At 43.0% G+C, this 19,113-nt stretch overlaps 1 protein-coding gene across 3 annotated transcripts in view; it reads right to left on the bottom strand.

Annotated features, from left to right (window-relative positions):
* PPME1 (protein phosphatase methylesterase 1) overlaps window positions 1-19,113 on the bottom strand; it is an 80,397-nt gene that overhangs the window by 18,107 nt on the left and 43,177 nt on the right. For all 3 annotated transcript variants that reach the window (XM_070075305.2, XM_089330776.1, XM_089330786.1), the window contains exons 6-8: window positions 15,382-15,536; window positions 13,725-13,815; window positions 7,264-7,329 (exon numbers count right to left, since the gene is read on the bottom strand). In XM_070075305.2, coding sequence (XP_069931406.1) covers window positions 7,264-7,329; window positions 13,725-13,815; window positions 15,382-15,536 — 312 coding nt within the window. The remainder of the gene's footprint in view (window positions 1-7,263; window positions 7,330-13,724; window positions 13,816-15,381; window positions 15,537-19,113) is intronic.

Here is a 19,113-nt window from a genome sequence, read left to right as displayed (position 1 = left end):
AAGAGTATTATGGGTAATGTCTTATATAATCTTTTTTTTTTTTTTATTGACAGAGTGGACAGTGAGAGAGAGAGACAGAGAGAAAGGTCTTCCTTTGCTGTTGGTTCACCCTCCAATGGCCACTGCGGCCAGCGCACTCCGCCTATCCGAAGGCAGGAGCCAGGTGCTTCTCCTGGTCTCCCATGGGGTGCAGGGCCCAAGCACTTGGGCCATCCTCCACTGCACTCCCTGGCCACAGCAGAGAGCTGGCCTGGAAGAGGGGCAACCGGGACAGAATCCAGTGCCCAAACCGGGACTAGAACCTGGTGTGCCGGCGCCGCAGGCAGAGGATTAGCCTATTGAGCTGTGGCGCCGGCATGTCTTATATAATCTTAAAAATCCCATGAAGTAACCCTGAAGAGTTAAGAAAACTGCCCAGGATCACCTACTCATGAGTGGTACCTGATAGGCTGGAAGGCAATTCAGGCTCAACTAGCTCTGAAGCATGTACTTTTTCTGCTGCACCCTGCATACAGAACAGGGCTGGAGCACGATAAGAGACCCCACCTGTCAATCAGCTGACAGAAACTAGGAATCAAAATGAGCATGGTTAGCTGAACCTTGCAGATTACACTATATATTATGTAATTAGGAAGAAAAATTATCATTTGAACAGCTGGAACCATAATTTCTTTCAGAGAAGACTCAATGGAAAAATACACTGGCGAAAGCTGAAGGTTGTGCTGGCGCTGTGATGTAGCGAGTAAAGCTGCTTCCTGCCATGCTGGCATGCTACGTGGCTGCCAGTTCATGTCCTGGCGGCTCCACTTCTGATCCAGCTCCCTACTAATGGCCTGGGAAAAGCAGTGAAAGATGGCCCCAAGTACTTGGGCCAATGCCACCCACATGAGAGGCCTAGAAGAAGCTCCCAGCTTCAGCGTGGCCCAGCTCTGACTGTTGTGACCATATGAAAAGTGAACAGCAGAAGGAAGATTTCTCTCTCTCTCTCTCTCCCCCTCCCTCCCTCCCCCCCCCCCCAACTCTTGCCTTTTAAATAAATAAATCTCTGCAAGAATGAAAACTGGTTATTTTGTCATCGAGGATGAAAGAAAAAAGGACAGAAAACAAGCAAGATAAAGAGTCTAAGATTAACTGAAGCAGATTTTTAAAATAGTAACTTGAGGGCTGGCATTGTGGCATAGCGGGTAAAGCTGCAACCTGCAGTGCTGGCATCCCATATGGGTGCCGGTTCAAGTCTCAGGTGCTCCACTGCCAATCTAGCTCTCTGCTATGGCCTGGGAAAGCAGTGGAAGATGGCCCAAGTCCTTGGGACCCTGCACCCACATGGGAGACCCAGAAGAAGCTCCTGGCTCCAGATTGGCACAGCTCCAGCCATTTCGGCCAACTGGGGAGTGAACAAGCAGATCAAAGACCTCTCTCTCTGCCTCTCCTTTTCTCTGTTTAACTCTTTAAAGTAAATAAATAAATCGTTAAAAAAAATAGTAGCTTGTCCTTTTCTGTCTTCTCTACTAAACTCAAGTGTACGGTCACAAATGTTTTCTAAGTAGTGCTTTTCTATGAAACTTGAGGGGCCAAGTTTCACATCTCATATAGACTACAGATTTTTAAAGACTGGTAGAGAAACATGCCTTGAATTTCCACAGCCTGTGTATTAAGAGGTTCATGGCAATTTCACCTAGATTAAAACAGTAGAAAAGTTCTTGCTATCTGTGTGCCAATTAACACATACACACGGGTTTACTTATTAAGAGGAAGTATCATTTTAATTAAAATTTTAAAACCACTGATCTACCTGCATATAAGCCATGTAACCGGCACCTATATGGGATGCTGGGGCTGCAAGGCGGTAGCTTTACCGGCTACACCAGAGCACTGGCCCCTATTTATCTACTTTTACAAATTATTTAACATAAGCAGAAATGAGTACTAATTAAACTAAATTTTTACAGAAAGCTTTTAATAAACATAAATTTCATAAGTTCAACTTCTGGATTATAGCGGTTCTTCCCCCCATACCCGCCCTCCCACCCCCAAACCATCCCACCTCCTACTCCCTCTCCCATCCCATTCTTCATTAAGATTCATTTTTAATTATCTTTATATACAGACAATCAACTCTATATTAAGTAAAGATTTCAACAGTTCACACCTACACAGACATACAAAGTATAAAGTACTGTTTGAAGACTAGTTTTATCGTTAATTTTCATAGTACAACACACAAAGGACAGAAGTCCTACATGGAAAGCAAGTGCAAAGTGACTCCTGTTATTAATTTAACAATTGACACTCTTATATATGACACCAGTGATCACGCAAGGCTCTTTTAATGAGCTGCCAAGGCTTTGGAAGCCTCTGAGTCCACAAACTCTGACCTTATTTAGACAAGGCCATAATCAAAATGGAAGTTCTCTCCTCCCTTCAGAGAAAGGTACCTCTTTTCATTGATGGCCCCTTCTTACCACAGGGATCTCACTCACAGAGATCTTTCATGTAGGTCATTTTTTGTCACAGTGTCTTGGCTATCCATGCCTGAAATGCTCTCATGGGCTTTTTAGCCAGATCCAAATGCCTAAAGGGCTGATTCTGAGGCCTTTAAATCCTTTAACCTTTCTTTTAAATAGCCAGGTGCCCTGCAATTAGATGCATATATCTTTATAATAGTTACATCTTCCTGTTGAATAGATCCCTTAATCATTACATAGTGCCCTTCTTTGTCTCTTAACAATTTTTGTGTTAAAGTCTATTTTGTCTGATATTAAGATAGCTACACCAGCTCTTTTTTGGTTTCTGTTGGCATGAAATATCTTTTTCCAAGCTTTCACTTTCGGTCTGCATGCATCTTTGTTGGTAGGATGTGTTTCTTGTAAAGAGCAAATAGATGGGTTTTGTTTTTTAATCCATTCAGCCAGTCTGTGCCTTTTAACTGGGGAGTTGAGGCCATTTACATTCAATGTGACTATTGGTAAGTAATGACTTTGCCCTGCCATTTTTCCCAAGATATACCTAACTTATACTTTGAACTTCTATGATCTTTTACTGAGAGATTTTCTTCCTTTACCTTCTTTCGTATTGATTTCATGTTTCTGTGTTTCTGTGTGTAACACATCCTTCAGCATCTTTTGCAAGGCTGGATGGGTGGTGACAAATTCTTTCAATTTCTGTTTGTTATGAAAGGTCTTCATTTCACTTTCATTCACAAATGAGAGCTTTGTAGGGTATAATATTCTGGGATGACAGTTTTTTTCTCTTAAGACTTGAGCTATATCTCGCCATTTTCTCCTAGCCTGCAGGATTTCTGATGAGAAGTCTGCTTGAGTCTAATTGCAGATCCTCTGAAAGTAATCTGGTGTTTCTCTCTTGCACATTTTAGAATCTTCTCTTTATGTTTCACTGTGATGAATTTGATTATAATGTGTCGTGGCGAGGATCTTTTCTGGTCATGTCTATTGGGAGTTCTGTGTACTTTCTGTACTTGGATGTCCCTTTCTTTCTCCAAACCCGGGAAGTTCTCTGCTAGTATTTCACTAAAAAGGCCTTCTAATCCTTTCTCACTCCATGCATTCAGGATCTCCTAGAACCTGAATGTTGTTGTTGTTGTTTTTTATAGTATCCTGCAGATTCCCAACAGTGTTTTTTAGATTTCTAATTTCCTCTTCTGGTCATTGGTTTGACTGTATACTTTCCTGTGCTTTGTCTTCTGATTTTCTCTCTTCTGCCTCACTGATTCTGTTTTTAAGACTCTAAATTGCATTTTTTATTTGTTCTAATAAATTCTTCATTTCATTTTGATTTCTTTTTAAGATCTCAATTTCATGTTCTACTGAATTAATTTCATTTTGATTCCTCCTTAAGATCTCAATTTTATGGGAGAAATTTTCTTTCATGTCTTGCATGGGTTTCAGTAGTTCGTGCATTTGCTTTTGATTACTTCTATGTAATCATATGATCATCTTTTTTGAGCTCTCTTTCTTGTATTTTTTTTTTTTTTTTTGACAGGCAGAGGGGACAGTGAGAGAGAGAGAGACAGAGAGAAAAGTCTTCCTTTTGCCATTGGTTCACCCTCCAATGGCCGCCACGGCTGGTGTGCTGCGGCCGGCGCATCGCACTGATCCGAAGCCAGGAGCCAGGTGCTTTTCCTGGTCTCCCATGCGGGTGCAGGGCCCAAGGACTTGGGCCATCCTCCAATGCACTCCCGGGCCATAGCAGAGAGCTGGCCTGGAAGAGGGCAACCGGGACAGAATCCGGTGCCCCGACCGGGACTAGAACCCAGTGTGCTGGCGCCGCAAGGCGGAGGATTAGTCTGTTGAGCCACAGCACCGGCCTGTATTTCTTCTATTTCATTATCTTCATAATCTAGTATTGAAGTGTCCTGTTCTTTTGGGAGCGTCGTGTTGGCTTCCTTATTCTTGTTTCTTGGATTGCTGCATTTGTTGTTCAGCATTTGTGGAGATACCTGTTGGTTTCTTCTTTTTTCCCCCACTGTGGCGGCTTTTATTGTTGCACCGTGACTCTGTAGATAAGTGGACTGTCTGCTTTCAGTGAATTTCTAGAGGCTTGTAGTAGGAGTGGCCAGAGAGCTCTGTTCAGTTCTTCATGGTTAAGGGCATGCCTAAGGTGACACTCCCAGGTTTGGCATGGTAAATCTCTCCCTTTTTTTTTTTTTTTCCATCAGAAGGGAAGTATATTTTGCTCAGCTGAGCTCTTCTCCTCAATAAAGACCAGTGCCTAAGCGCTAGCCCCAGTGGGTATAATATCTGTTCTGTCCCAAGGACCACACAAAGGATCTGTGCAGTTCTCAGTGTAAGTTCAGATCCCCCAGCAGTGTCTCTCACCAGGTAACCAGGAACCCCTAAGCTTGTGGCATCTCCCACTGAGACTGCTCAAAGTCCCAGCCACACTGTGAGTCCCACCCCCCCCAGTTTTCTCACAGTCCTGGTTCAGAAGCTTCACACAGTCACAAGCTCCTAGTCCCCTGTTATTTCTCCCTATCGGAGTCAGGAGTCTCTACTCAGCTGATTGCTGGGCACAGACATGACCTGGTATAGCTGTTAGGTATGTTCAAAATGGTGCCCATTCTATCGGCTTGTCACAGTACACCTTTATAAAGTGATCGGAGACAGAGAAATGTATCCATCCCGTACTTTTTTTATCCCCCCTCATCTAATTTTCTGGTGCACTATCCCCTGCGGGCTTCAAGCTAGAGAGCTAGGCTCTTCCTGCCGCTTTTTCACCAGTGGCTTGGGCTACTGTAGTCTCATCTCGCCTCACTTTCCAGTGCTGGTGCATAGGCTCTTGTTTGCTGGAATCCTGAGCCGCGGGTGCCCACACCCTCCACACAGGTCCACCATGTCCCTCTAATTTTGGTAGTTTCCTCTGGGGTTTTTTCCCTAACTCTTCCCTGAGACTACACTATCTCCACTTTTTTTTAAAACTACCTTTTTCTGGGCTAGAGCAGTAAGCTCCCTCCCTACCCCACCATCTTGGAACCCTGCCACTTGTTTTCAGTACTAATTAAATTTTGATGATATTAAGGAATTCATATTTCAGATGTGTTAATGTCCTTCTGATTACCTTTAAAAAGCTCTTTTAGAGCACAATGAAATTTTACAGAGGAAATTATATTTTTTTGGAATTTACTTCAAAATATTCATACTTACAAGAAGTAATTAGGTACACAGAGGAAAGAACACCAGCCATGAGTTAACTGTTTAATGTGGGCAATAGGTGCATTAGGGCTCATTGTATTATTCTACTTTGACATGTTAGAAAATGTTCAATAATGTAAGATTTCTAAAAATGAGATGGTATAAATAAAATGCCTTGCACAGTGGTTAGCAAATAGCAGCCACTCAATATGCCATTATTCTTTCACCTCTCACACTGTTCATTTTCTCAGTTCATCTAAAATTTATTTTCTGACTACAGAGCAATACTAAGGACTCATGTAACTCTATCAAGAAAGATCATCTGGGCTATATAAAATTAGCTCACCCTCACCATCTGGCCTTCACTCTGGCTATGCCAGTTTTATAATTTCTTTTTTTTTTTTTTTTTTTTTGTTGACAGGCAGAGGGGACAGTGAGAGAGAGAGACAGAGAAAAAGGTCTTCCTTTGTCATTGGTTCACCCTCCAATGGCCGCCGCGGCCAGCGCGCTGCGGCCGGCGCACCAGGCCGATCCGATGGCAGGAGCCAGGTGCTTCCTCCTAGTCTCCTATGGGGTGCAGGGCCCAAGCACTTGGGCCATCCTCCACTGCACTCCCTGGCCACAGCAGAGAGCTGGCCTGGAAGAGGGCAACCGGGACAGAATCCGGCACCCCGACTGGGACTAGAACCTGGTGTGCCGGCGCTGCAAGGCGGAGGATTAGCCTAGTGAGCCACGGCGCCGGCCCCAGTTTTTATAATTTCCTCACACCAGGCTGAGCTTAGAAGGAGATTTAAGGCTGGCGCCGCGGCTCACTAGGCTAATCCTCTGCCTTGCGGCGCCGGCACACCGGGTTCTAGTCCTGGTCAGGGCACTGGATTCTGTCCCGGTTGCCCCTCTTCCAGGCCAGCTCTCTGCTGTGGCCTGGGAGTGCAGTGGAGGATGGCCCAAGTGCTTGGGCCCTGCACCCCATGGGAGACCAGGATAGTACCTGGCTCCTGCCTTCGGATCAGTGTGGTGCACTGGCCGCAGCGCCCCAGCCACGGCGGCCACTGGAGGGTGAACCAACGGCAAAAGGAAGACTTTTTTTTTTTAAATTTTATTTAATGAGCATAAATTTCCAAAGTACAGCTTAAGGACCACAATAGCCTCCTCCCCCCAGTATCTTCCCTCCCACCCACAATGCTCCCCTCTCCCACTCCCTCTCCCCTTCCCCTAAGAGAGGAAGACCTTTCTCTCTCTCTCCATTCTGCCTGTCAAAAAAAAAAAAAGAAGATTTAGCAGAATGAAACTACAGCTACCAGTACTGAGATGGACACCTCAATTTTAATATTTACTCTCTGGAATGCTTCACTTTTTAAGATCTAGAGTTGTGCTAACGTAATCTATTATTACATGGAGCACTAACATAACTGCCTTTGAAATTTCGAAAGAAAAAAAGACAAAGAGAAAGACAATCAATCAATGTATGTGGCTAGTGCAATTGAGCTTACCTGTGAAATGATCTAAACTAACGAAGGCATTTATCAGGAGGGTAGAAAAGGAGTAAAACAAGTAATCAGTAATTCTCTCTATGCTTCAACCTCTAACCAGCCTAAGGTGGAAAAATAAGACCTACTGTTTGACTTGGCCAACCATGGAGACCCGAGCAGATTCCAGATTTCGAATTTGGCCACTCTTCACACTAGGAGAAAAGGGAGAAAGGGAGTTATGTAGCATCCAACTTACCACATCACTAAAATCAAATAATTTTGTAGATTCTGTGAAATCTAATATAAAGGTGATGTCACCAATGTTGTCTACTATGGAAATTAACCACTACATATCATCATGGCTATAGCCAAGTAGTAAAAATTAAGTAAATACATTATAGCCGTTTCTGGAAATATTTACCAAGAAGATGCTAAGTGCTAGGCCTGTGCTCAAGAAGCAGGAAACTCCAGAGGGATAAAGAGACACAAATAGATAATGTTAGTATAATAAGGTAAGGTTAAAGAAGTACGCCATTTGGAATGAAGAGGTTAAAGAAAGCTTCCCAGAGGTTTTGCCTAAACTAGGGACTAAAGACAAGAAGTTAAGCAGAGGCCGGTGCTGCGGCTCACCTGGCTAATCCTCCGCCTGTGGCGCCGGCACCCCAGGTTCTAGTCCCGTTTGGGGCACCGGGTTCTGTCCCTAGTTGCCCCTCTTCCAGTCCAGCTCTCTGCTGTGGCCCAGGAAGGTATTGGAGGATGGCCCAAATGCTTGGGCCCTGCACCTCATGGGAGACCAGGAGGAAGCACTTGGCTCCTGGCTTCAGATCAGCGCAGCTCGCTGGCCGTAGCAGCCATTTGGGGGGTGAACCAACGAAAGGAAGACCTTTCTCTCTGTCTTTCTCTCTCACTGTCTAACTCTGCCTGTCCCAAAAAAAAACAAAAACAAAAACAAAAAAACAAACAAACAACAACAACAACAACCAGGAAGTTAAGCAGAAAATAAAAAACGGAAGTCCAGGGAAAAGGTACACTGTGAACAAAGGCAGCAGGAGGATTTTTAGAGAACTAAGTACAAGGAGAGGCAGGGGAAATGGGAAAGTGTAAGAAAACAAGATGGTAGGCTGCAGCCAGCTCCTCCATGGAGGACCAAGCATGATGCTATGTTTTCAATGTGCTCCCCAAAGATCACGTGTTGGAACCACAATCCCCAAATACAACAGCATCAAGAAGTAGAAACTTTAAGAAGAGATTAGGTCAGGAGGGCTGGGCTCTGCTCTCACTAATAGATTAATGTCCTTACTGTAAGAGTGGGTTCATTATAAAATCCAGTTTGGCGCTCTCTTGCTCTTGTTCTTTCTATGTGATGCTCTCTGCCACCATGTTATGGGATACAACTAGAAGGCCCTCACCAGATGTGAGCTACTTAATTTTGGATTTCCCAATCTCCAGAACCATGAATTAAATATATTTTTATTGGTTGTCAGCTAGTGTGTGGTAATCTGTTTAAGTAGCACAGAACTAAGATACATAGATAATGTCATAAAGCTTAGACTACTGGAATAGATATTTATCTACCTAAGTACATTTAAGGGCAAGGCAAAATGACCGTATGTCCTGTGGGGACAGGAAAAGACTGCTTGAAGCATACCACCAAGAAAACACATTAAGTATTAGTTTTAAGCTTAAAAATCATGTAAAAATGTAAAACCATCCCCTTAGATGATAGCATTAATTTCTTTCATTAAATGTAAAGCAGAAGCAATCAGAAATATTAATCCTTTTACTACCAACTGAATCTACAAATCCACTGTACTTCTAATCATATTCTGTGCATTGATGGCTGTTTAATATCTCTGTTCCTAGTCAGGTCAACCTTGGGTAACTGGCTCCCATTCCTCTTATTTTTGAAAGGATAATGTTTCCTTCAGTTATCATCTCTTCTGGCTCATTATTATTTTCTCTACTGGGTAACATAAGTATCTCTAGCCCTTAAAAAAATTCCCAACACCACATTCAATACTAGCTTCTAATTTCTCTGCTCTGCTATAAAGCAAAATTCCTCAAAAAAGTTATCTTTCTCTATTTTGTAACTCTAAGGAAATTCTTGGGGTCAGTGCTGTGGCATAGCAGGTAAAGCCATTGCCTGCAGTGCTGGCATCCCAAATGGGCGCTGGTTTGAGTCCTGGCTGCACTATTTCCAATCCAGCTCTCTGCTATGGCCTGGGAAAGCCATAGAAGATGGCCCAAGTGCTTGGGCCCTTGCACCCACATGGGAGAGCCAGAAGAGCCTTGCAGCTCCTGGCTTTGGATTGGCCTAGTTTCAGCTGTTGCAGCCATTTGAGGAGTGAACCAGTGAATGGAAGACCTCTCTCTCAATGCCTCTGCTTCTCTATAACTCTTTCAAATAAATAAATAAATATTTAAAAAAGAAAGAAAGAAAGAAAAATTCTTTCCCCAACTTCTGTCAGGTTTTTATCTCCTACTTATGTTCTGGGACTTCTTTTGTCAACATCGCTTCTATCCCATTTCCTGGTCCTCATCTCCCAAGATCCCTTAGCAGCCTTCAGAACAGTTGCTCTCTTCCTCCTACAAACAGTGGCTGACCTCTCCTGGTTTTCCTTCTATCTCACTAACTGTGACTTTTCAGTTTCCTCTGTGGGATCTTCCTCTTCACAAGCTCAAAATTTGTGAAATATCCCAAGGATTAGTTCCTGGATCTTTTTCCAATCAAAATCAAATCCCTAAGTAACTGCATTCAAATTCACAGCTTTAAACATAATCTATGTGATGATGATTCTCCAGTTTATCCATCTCTTTTACCTAGTCTTTATAACCTCCTCTTTACAGTTCCACTTAGATGTGTGATAAACACTTAAGTTTGTCCAAATAAAACTCCTAATTCGCTGCCTCTTATTTGCTATCAAATATCTCTGTCTCTGTACAATTTGGGACATGCTCAAGCTGACTTGCCCCAAACGGTAGAGTTAGAAACATACCAGGGGATTCCAATTCAATCCCATCAAGGTGGCATGTACCAATGCCATCTCACTAGTCCAAGTGATCAATTTCTGTTCACAATTGATCATAATGATAGGACTAAGAGTCAAAGGGATCACATAAACAAGTCTAGTGCCTACTAATACTAACCGATAGAATAAATAAAGGGGAGAGCGATCCAACATGGGAAGCCAGATACACAGCAGACTCATAGAATGGCAGATGTCCTAAACAGCACTCTGGCCTCAGAATCAGCCCTTAAGGCATGTGAATCCGGCTGAAAAGCCCATGAGAGTATTTCAGGCATGGAAAGCCAAGACACTCTGGCAAAACAACAACAACAACAACAACAAACCAAACCACACACCTAAATGAAAGATCTCTAGGAGTGAGATCCCAGTGGAAAGAACAGGTCTTCAAAGAAGGAGGTACCTTTCTTTGAAGGGAGGAGAGAACTTCCACTTTGACTATGACCTTGTCTAAATAAGATAAGAGTCGGAGAACTCAAAAGGCTTCCTTAGCCTTGGCAACTCATGACTGGAGCATAGGGAGATTACTGATGCCATAAACAGGAGTGTCAATTTGTAAAGTCAACAACAGGAGTCACTGTGCACTTACTCCTCATGTAGGATCTCTGTCCTTAATGTGCTGTACAGTGTGATTTAATGCTATAACGAGTACTCAAACAGTATTTTTCACCTTGTGTTTCTATGTGGGTGCAAACTGTTGAAATATTTACTTAATGTATACTAAACTGATCTTCTGTATATATAGAAAATTGAAAATGAATCTTGATGTCAATGGAAGGGGAGAGGGAGCGGGAAAGGGGAGGGTTGCGGGTGGGAGGGAAGTCATCGGGGGGTGGGCGGGAGCCAATGTAGTCCATAAGCTGTACTTTGGAAATCTATATTCATTAAATAAAAGTTAAAAAAAAAATCTCTGTCTCCACCACTAACCCAAGTGCTTGGGCTAAAACCCTACAAGTCTTCAGTGAATTCCCCCTCTGTGCCCTCTATCTATATCCAATCCAAAAATCAGTCCTGTCAGTTCTACCTTCAAAACCTGTATCAAATCTGACCATATTACTTCCTAGTCTTTTGCCATCCTAATCTATATTTGCCATCATTACTTTCCTACATTACTACAATAGTCTCCCAATCAATTTCCCCCTTCCATCATTACCCCACTCTCCACTTCTCCTTATTCTATTTTTCTCTAAGTAGCCAGAATTGTGGAGCCAAGATGCAAGTCACTGTATGTCCAACTTTAAAGTCCAGGTTCTTAATGACTATACTCTACTGTTCTATTAAGAAGATCAAGAGAGGAAAAGCAGTAATTGTTGGCCTTGTATTTCAACTTCTCTTTTCAAACTGGAACAGCCAAATGGCCTTGAGTTATAACCCTGATTCAGATATTCAGTGGTGTTCAAAATAAAATTACTAAATATCTCATAGTATTCTTTCTGAATCTCAAGCTCAGGAAGTAGGTTCTAAGAATTAGTAACTCACATAGAATCCAGAACACCTTAACATTTAACAAAGAGAATCCTATCCTATTCTGTATCAGGCACTAGAATCAAGAATCTATTTCTGGGGCCAGCGCCGTGGCATAGCAGGCATCCATATGGATGCCAGTTCAAGTCCCAGCTGCAGCACCAGCATCCCATATAGGTGCTCGTTCAAGTCCCTGTTGCTCCACTTCCGATCTGGCTCCCTGATAATGTGCCTGGGAAAGCAGCAGAGGATGGCCCAAGTCCTGGGGCCCCTGTACCCATGTGGGAGACCTGGAAGAGGCTCCTGGCTTCGAATCAGCTCAGCTACAGCTGCTACAGCCATTTGAGGAGTGAACCAGAAGATGGAAGACCTCTCTATCTCTACCTCTCTCTCTCTAACTCTTTCAAATAAATAAAATAAATCTAAAAAAAAGAAAAAAGACTATCGGGATCCCCAGGCTAGATTGTGTACCCATTTCTTGTGGCCTCTGTGCTTCCTTCCCTGTGCTGTGTTCATGTTTTTACTTGTTTGTATCCCCTGATTTTTAATGTTAGAAACTGTACCTGATTCATTCCCAGTTCTTTGCTCAGGCACTGACACAGCTTAGGTACTGGGAAAAAAATGTTCACTGCATAAGTTCTGAAAGTTTGGAAAACAGGTGGCTTTAGATAACTGAACCATTCTGGGATAATTTCCTTACTGGTTATTACTGGGGCAGTGGTCAGGCAACCTGTGGTGCAAGCTAGGCTGGCAGCAACTACATTCTCAATGCTGTGATAGCTCAAGATAGAGATCTCTGGTCTTCTGAGAGAACAAGAATTTTATGTCACAGCAGTAAACAAGGAGTGGCAGAAGCAACCTCATCAAACATTCTGACATGAAACCCTCTGCCCTAGGAAAATCCTAGGGTGTATTTACTAGGTCCTAATTTTCTGCTTGATATCTCTGATTCAGCTAATAAATATGTAATGCCCGCTTCAGCCAGCAGTATGATCTCTGCAGTATGCAAGAAGAGAACAATAAACAGAAAACAGCTTCTGCTCTTATGATGCGGGAAGGACATTAAGACAGACACTAATGAAAATTAGTAATGTAAGAATATCCCTCAAAGGAGGATTTGAAGACTTAAGGGGCAGGCAGAACAATATAATACAGACGTAAAGTCCCGACAGTTTTACTGAGGGAGTTATCTGGGAGTTGGAGGTCATCTCTGAAGAATGAGTAGAATGACAGATGGTCAAGATGTTTTATCCCAAGACTGATCAGTGAAGAGGGATGGCATTTTACTCAAAGAATATTTATTCAGGGGCCAGCGCTATGGTGCAGCACCCTTTGCCTGAAGCGCCGGCATCCCATATGGGCGCTAGTTCGAGACCCGGCTGCTCCACTTCCCATCCAGCTCTCTGTTATGGCCTGGGAAAGCAGTAGAAGATGGCCCAAGTCCTTGGGCCCCTGCACCCACGTGGCAGACCCGGAAGAAGCTCCTGGCTCCTGGCTTTGGACTGGTGCAGCTCTGGCCATGGCGGCCAGTTGGGAAGTGAACCAACAGATGGGAGACCTCTGCCTCTTTCTCTGCCTCTCCTCTCTCTGTATAACTCTGACTTTCAAATAAATAAACCTTTAAGAAAAAGAATATTTAATCAAATAATTTACTGAATAAATTCATGACTGAAAAGCTTTTATATAAGTATAAATCATAGCAAAACAATGTACCAAAGCCCAAACAGATGCTAAAGTGTGAATTCTATACCCATTCTGTTTCTCCATCATTTTATGTGGAACACAGGAAGTAACCCAGAACCATCATGCCTCATAGATGGAAGAGATGTAAGATAGCACCTAGTCCAGTGAGTTCCCTCTCTCTTCAAAGAGAAACAGAAACAGATGATCCATCATTGCTATGAATTTAGGACACTGTACTACACTTGAAAAAAGATCAGTTCTAGATAACCGAGCAGTCTGAAATTCTACTGTTTACATAAATGTTTCTTCACATGCCACTATATTAAAACTTGAAAATTCAACTACTATTTCTTTGAACTTGGTGCTTGAGCTGACCCAAAAAGGGAAAACTACACTTTAACATTTAAATTAAAGACAACACAGATGTGAGTTACCTCCATTCAATAGCATTCTCCAAAGACTTGAAGGTTTTAGGGCGACCACGTAAGAAATTTTGCATACTATTAAGTGCATCCATGGCTGTACCTACATGTTAAATAAACATTTTAATCACAGCATTTTATTCTGAGCATTTACACTTACTGAGTCAACTCTACATAGCTGTCCCCAGTGACAGATACAGTTCTATGAAAATGCAGATTAATTTGACACCCAGCCTGGTAAGATGGTCCTCAATAATTTCTGCATCCCAGTATTCACTTATATGGAGGGCCCCATAATAAATAAGGCTGACTAATATAGCCAGCAGTGTGATAAAAGACACGGAAGCTTCTTTTTTAAATGATTAAACAGAACTATGGGACAATATATATAACTGAAATATTATACAATCATTAAGAGCAATAATGAAGAGCTTCTAATGTCATGGAAAAATTATTAAATAACTTAAATTCTTAAAAGACATTATAAAGGCAGAGGGAGGTATTTCAAGTAAAAATGGCAATAAACTAAAACAAGATAGTAATAATTTACTATGTAAGTCAATGATTATGATTTACTCAACACTAAGAAAACTTACCTTAATACTTTTGGTTGAATACTGTAATAAATACACAGTTATTCTTAAGTGTTGAAACTTAACTAAAAAGTGATTGCTGGTAAATATAAGAGTGGGAATAAGAGAGAGAAGAGATGTGCAATTTGGGACATGCTCAAGCTGACTTGCCCCAAACGGTAGAGTTAGAAACATACCAGGGGATTCCAATTCAATCCCATCAAGGTGGCATGTACCAATGCCATCTCACTAGTCCAAGTGATCAATTTCTGTTCACAATTGATCATAATGATAGGACTAAGAGTCAAAGGGATCACATAAACAAGACTAGTGTCTGCAAATATTAACTGATAGAATAAAAAAGGGAGAGAACGATCCAACATGGGAAGCGAGATACACAGCAGATGTCCTAAACAGCACTCTGGCCTCAGAATCAGCCCTTAAGGCATGTGAATCCGGCTGAAAAGCCCATGAGAGTATTTCAGGCATGGAAAGCCAAGACACTGGCAAAAAAAATGACCTAAATGAAAGATCTCTAGGAGTGAGATCCCAGTGGAAAGAACAGGTCATCAAAGAAGGAGGTACCTTTCTCTGAAGGGAGGAGAGAACTTCCATTCTCACTACGACCTTGCCTAAATATGATCAGAGTCAGAGAACTCAAAAGGCTTCCTTAGCCTTGGCAATTCATGACAAGAGCCTAGGGTGATTACTGATGCCATAAACAAGAGTGTCAATTTGTTAAGTCAATAACAGGAGTCACTGTGCACTTACTCCTCATGTAGAATCTCTGTCCTTAATGTGCTGTACAGTGTGATTTAATGCTATAACTAGTACTCAAACAGTATTTTTCACTTTGTGTTTCTATGTGGGTGCAAACTGTTGAAATCTTTACTTAATATATGCTAAACTGATCTTCTGTATATAAAGAGAATTGAAAATGAATCTTGATGTCAATGGAAGGGGAGAGGGAGCAGGAAAGGGGAGGGTTGCGGGTGGGAGGGAAGGTATGGGGGGGAAGCCATTGTACTCCATAAGCTGTACTTTGGAAATTTATATTCATTAAATAAAAGTTAAAAAAAAAAAGAAAGAAAACTTACCTTCCACAACATCAATCATGCACAGACCCAGAAGACTTGGCACAAGGTTGGATGATGCTGTATGGACTGCAATGGCACCACCCATGCTATGCCCAATCAGCATAATTGGAGGAGGAAGGTCCCCATACATGGCTTCAACCACATTGCCAACATCTCTGCAAAGAGAAGGGAACAAAAGCTGAGATTGCTCTCTGACAGTACCACAAAACTTGTTTTCTTCCCCGGTTACTTCCTTTAGTTAACAAATGGTCCTGGGAGACTGTAAAGGTCTACTGGATCATCTTACAAATGTACCTATGCAAACCTCAAACATGCCCACAACTCTCAATACAGATAGCTATACACCTAGCTCTCCTGATAACAGCACTCCCATTTTCTGATTTTCCTTAACATCACACTTTCGCCATTCTACATATTTAGTACAGTTACATAAACACATTCCTTTATTTTGAACTGAAGCTTGAAACTCTGAACAAATCATTTAGTTGTTCTATGCCTCAGTTTTCTCATCTAAAAGACAAAAATAATTTAAAAAAATTTTTTAACATTTTAAAAAACTGTATTTACTTGAAAATCAGTTACACAGAAAGGGAGAGACAGAGATAGAGAGAGGTAGATCTTATATCCACTGGTCCACTCCCCAGGTAGCTACGACAACCAGTGCTGGGCCAGGGTAAAGCGAGGAACCACGAGTATTTTCCCGATCTCCTACATGGGTGTCAGGGGCCCAAATCCTTGAGCTATCTTCCATTGCTTTTTTTAGGCCATCAGCAGGGAGCTAGATCAGAAGTGGAGCGTCTGTGACACCCAAATCCAATATGGGATGCAGGCATTAGATGTAGGCAGCAGCTTTACCCACTATGCCACAATGCCGACCCAGAAAAATTTTTATGAGAGAGACAGAAAGAGTCTTTCATTTGCTGGTTCATTCCCCAAATGGCTGCAACAGCCAGAGCTGGGTCAATCCGAAGCCATTAGCCTGGAGCTTCTTCTGGGTCTTCCACACAGGTGCAGGGGCCTAAGGACTTGGGCCATCTTCTACTGCCTTCCCAGGCCATAGCAGAGGGCTGGATTGGAAGTAGAGCAGCCAGCCTCGAACCAGTGCCCGTATGGGATGCTGGCACTGCAGGCAGCGGCTTTACCTGCTACGCCACAGGGCTAGCCCAAAAAATAATTTTTAGACATGTTTTGAGGATTAACTGAAAAGTGAATGTGAAACTACTCTGAAAGAGTAAAGCACTATAAAAATTTTAGCTGTTATTTACAATTTACAGTGCATATTGTAACAATTTTAGTTGCTTGAAGGACATTTAGAAATTTAAGTGCTCGAGGAACTAGAAAGGTATCTGGAGCTAATTTTTTTTTTTTTTTTACAGGTAGAGTTAGACAGTGAGAGAGAAAGACAGAGAGAAAGGTTTTCCTTCTGTTGGTTCATCCCCCAAACGGCCGCCATGGCCGGCGTGCTACGCTGATCCGAAGCCAGGAGCCAGGTGCTTCTCCTGGTCTCCCATGGGGTGCAGGACCCAAGCACTTGGGCCATCCTCCACTGCCTTCCCGCGCCACAGCAGAGAGCTGGACTGGAAGAGGAGCAACCAGGACAGAATCCGGCGCCCCGACTGGGACTAGAACCGGGGGTGCCGGTGCTGCAGGCGGAGGATTAGCCTAGTGAGTCGCGGCGTCGGCCAGGAGCTAATTTTTACTAGCTTTTGTTCTAGTCTACAATTATGAGTAATGTGTTCAACAAATTCAAACTTCAAAGCAGGGCTGGGGTAACATTCAGCCCATGTGTAATTTAAGGCCCCTGAAATTATTTGGTCAGGCCCTGCATGGAGGCAACCAAGGCAGGGCTTAAAATTCAATAAATCTATAGTAGGCCAATTTTTAAGCTGATAATTTTGTATGGCCTGCGAATGATGTTAGAAATATCCAAATGGGCCGGCACCGCGGCTCACTAGGCTAAGCGTGGTTATGATCGGTCACCTGATCATCTACCATAGGAGAGTTTATTCTTACTTAAGTATGTGGTTCCCAAACATCAATCATGGGACTAGCTACAATAGATTCCTTTATGGAGGTTTATCAAAATATAAATGTCTTAATTTAGTAGGTCTGGCCTAGGACATTTGTATTTTTAGTAACTTCTCAGGTGATTCTGATGAATAAGCAGGTTTGAGGCCCAATGTGTAAGCAGTTATTCTTTAATACTGTGTTCTCATCTACCTATATCTCTGAACAAAGAACATAGGCAGGATATCTAAAGAACATAATTTCAGGAGCCAGTACTGTGATGCCAGCATCCCATATGGGAACCAGTTTGTGTCCCAGCTGCTCCACATCCAATCCAGCTCCCTACTAATAAGCTGGGAAGTCAGTGGAAGATGGCTCAAGTGCTTGGTTCCCTGCCATCCATGTGGGAGACCCAGATGAAGCTCCTAGCTCCTGGCTCGGGCCCAGCCCATCCCTGGCCACTGCAGCCATCTATGGAGTGTATGAGCAGATGGAAGACCTGTATGTGTGTGTGTGTGTGTGTAACTCTAACTTTCAAATAAATTAATTAATCTTTGCTCAAAAAAAAAAAAAAAAAAAAAAAAAACATACTTTCAAGGCCTCCTGCATACAACTATTTTTCCAAGTATGGGTTCTGGATAGATATGCAGATTATATTCAACTACACCAACAGAAAACTTTTCAAAAGCCTATATAAGCTAAACTGTGCATGAACAATTTTCAAGTGCTTCATGTGATGACCATCACATTGGATATACTAAGAAAGATGGAGAGGGTGAGTGTTGTGGTACAGTGGGTTAAGCTACCATTTGGGACACCCACATGCCATAAGCAGTGCCTAGGACTGAGTGCTACCTCCATTTCCATCCAGCTTCCTACTAATATACCTGGGAGGCAGCAGATAACGGCCCAAGTACTTGAGTCCCTCCCATCCACATGGGAAACCCAGATGGAGTTCCGGGCTCTTGGCTTCAGCCTGCCCCAACCCCACCTGCTGAAGGCATTTGGGGAGTGAACAAGCAGACTGGAAGATCTCTTTGTCACTCTGCCTTTCACATAAATAAATATAAATAAAATATCTTTAAAGAAAGAAAGATGGGTGCTGGCACTGTTGTGCGGCGGGTTAATGCCCTGGCCTGAAGCACCAGCATCCCATATGGGTGCCTGTTCGAGACCCAGCTGCTCTACTTCCAATCCAGCTCTCTGCTATGGCCTGGGATAGCAGTAGAGGATGGCCCAAGTCCTTGGGCCACTGCACCCGCATGGGAGACCCAGAGGAAGCTCCTGGCTCCTGGCTTCAGATCGGTGCAGCTCCGGCTGTTGCAGCCAGTTGAGGAGTGATCCAGCAGATGGAAGACCTCTCTCTCTCTTCCACTTGTCTCTCTAACTCTGACTTTCAAATAAATAAATAAATAAATGGAAGGAAGGAAGGTTTCTTTCAAGATTAAATAGTATGGAGAAACCAAAAGTGGAGAGGGGAGAACAGAAAAAAAATTTTCTCTGCATAAATTATCATCCAACATTTATACCAGGAGTGATAAAATTATTATTTAGGCCGGCGCCGCGGCTCACTAGGCTAATCCTCCGCCTAGCGGCGCCGGCACACCGGGTTCTAGTCCCGGTCGGGGCGCCGGATTCTGTCCCGGTTGCCCCTCTTCCAGGCCAGCCCTCTGCTGTGGCCAGGGAGTGCAGTGGAGGATGGCCCAGGTGCTTGGGCCCTGCACC

The sequence above is a fragment of the Oryctolagus cuniculus genome, chromosome 1 (assembly GCF_051225735.1).
Source record: "Oryctolagus cuniculus isolate XC-2025 breed Fujian yellow rabbit chromosome 1, ASM5122573v1, whole genome shotgun sequence".
NCBI lineage: Eukaryota > Metazoa > Chordata > Mammalia > Lagomorpha > Leporidae > Oryctolagus > Oryctolagus cuniculus.
Note: the sequence above shows the minus strand (reverse complement) of the source record. Positions and strands in the feature narration are given on the sequence as shown.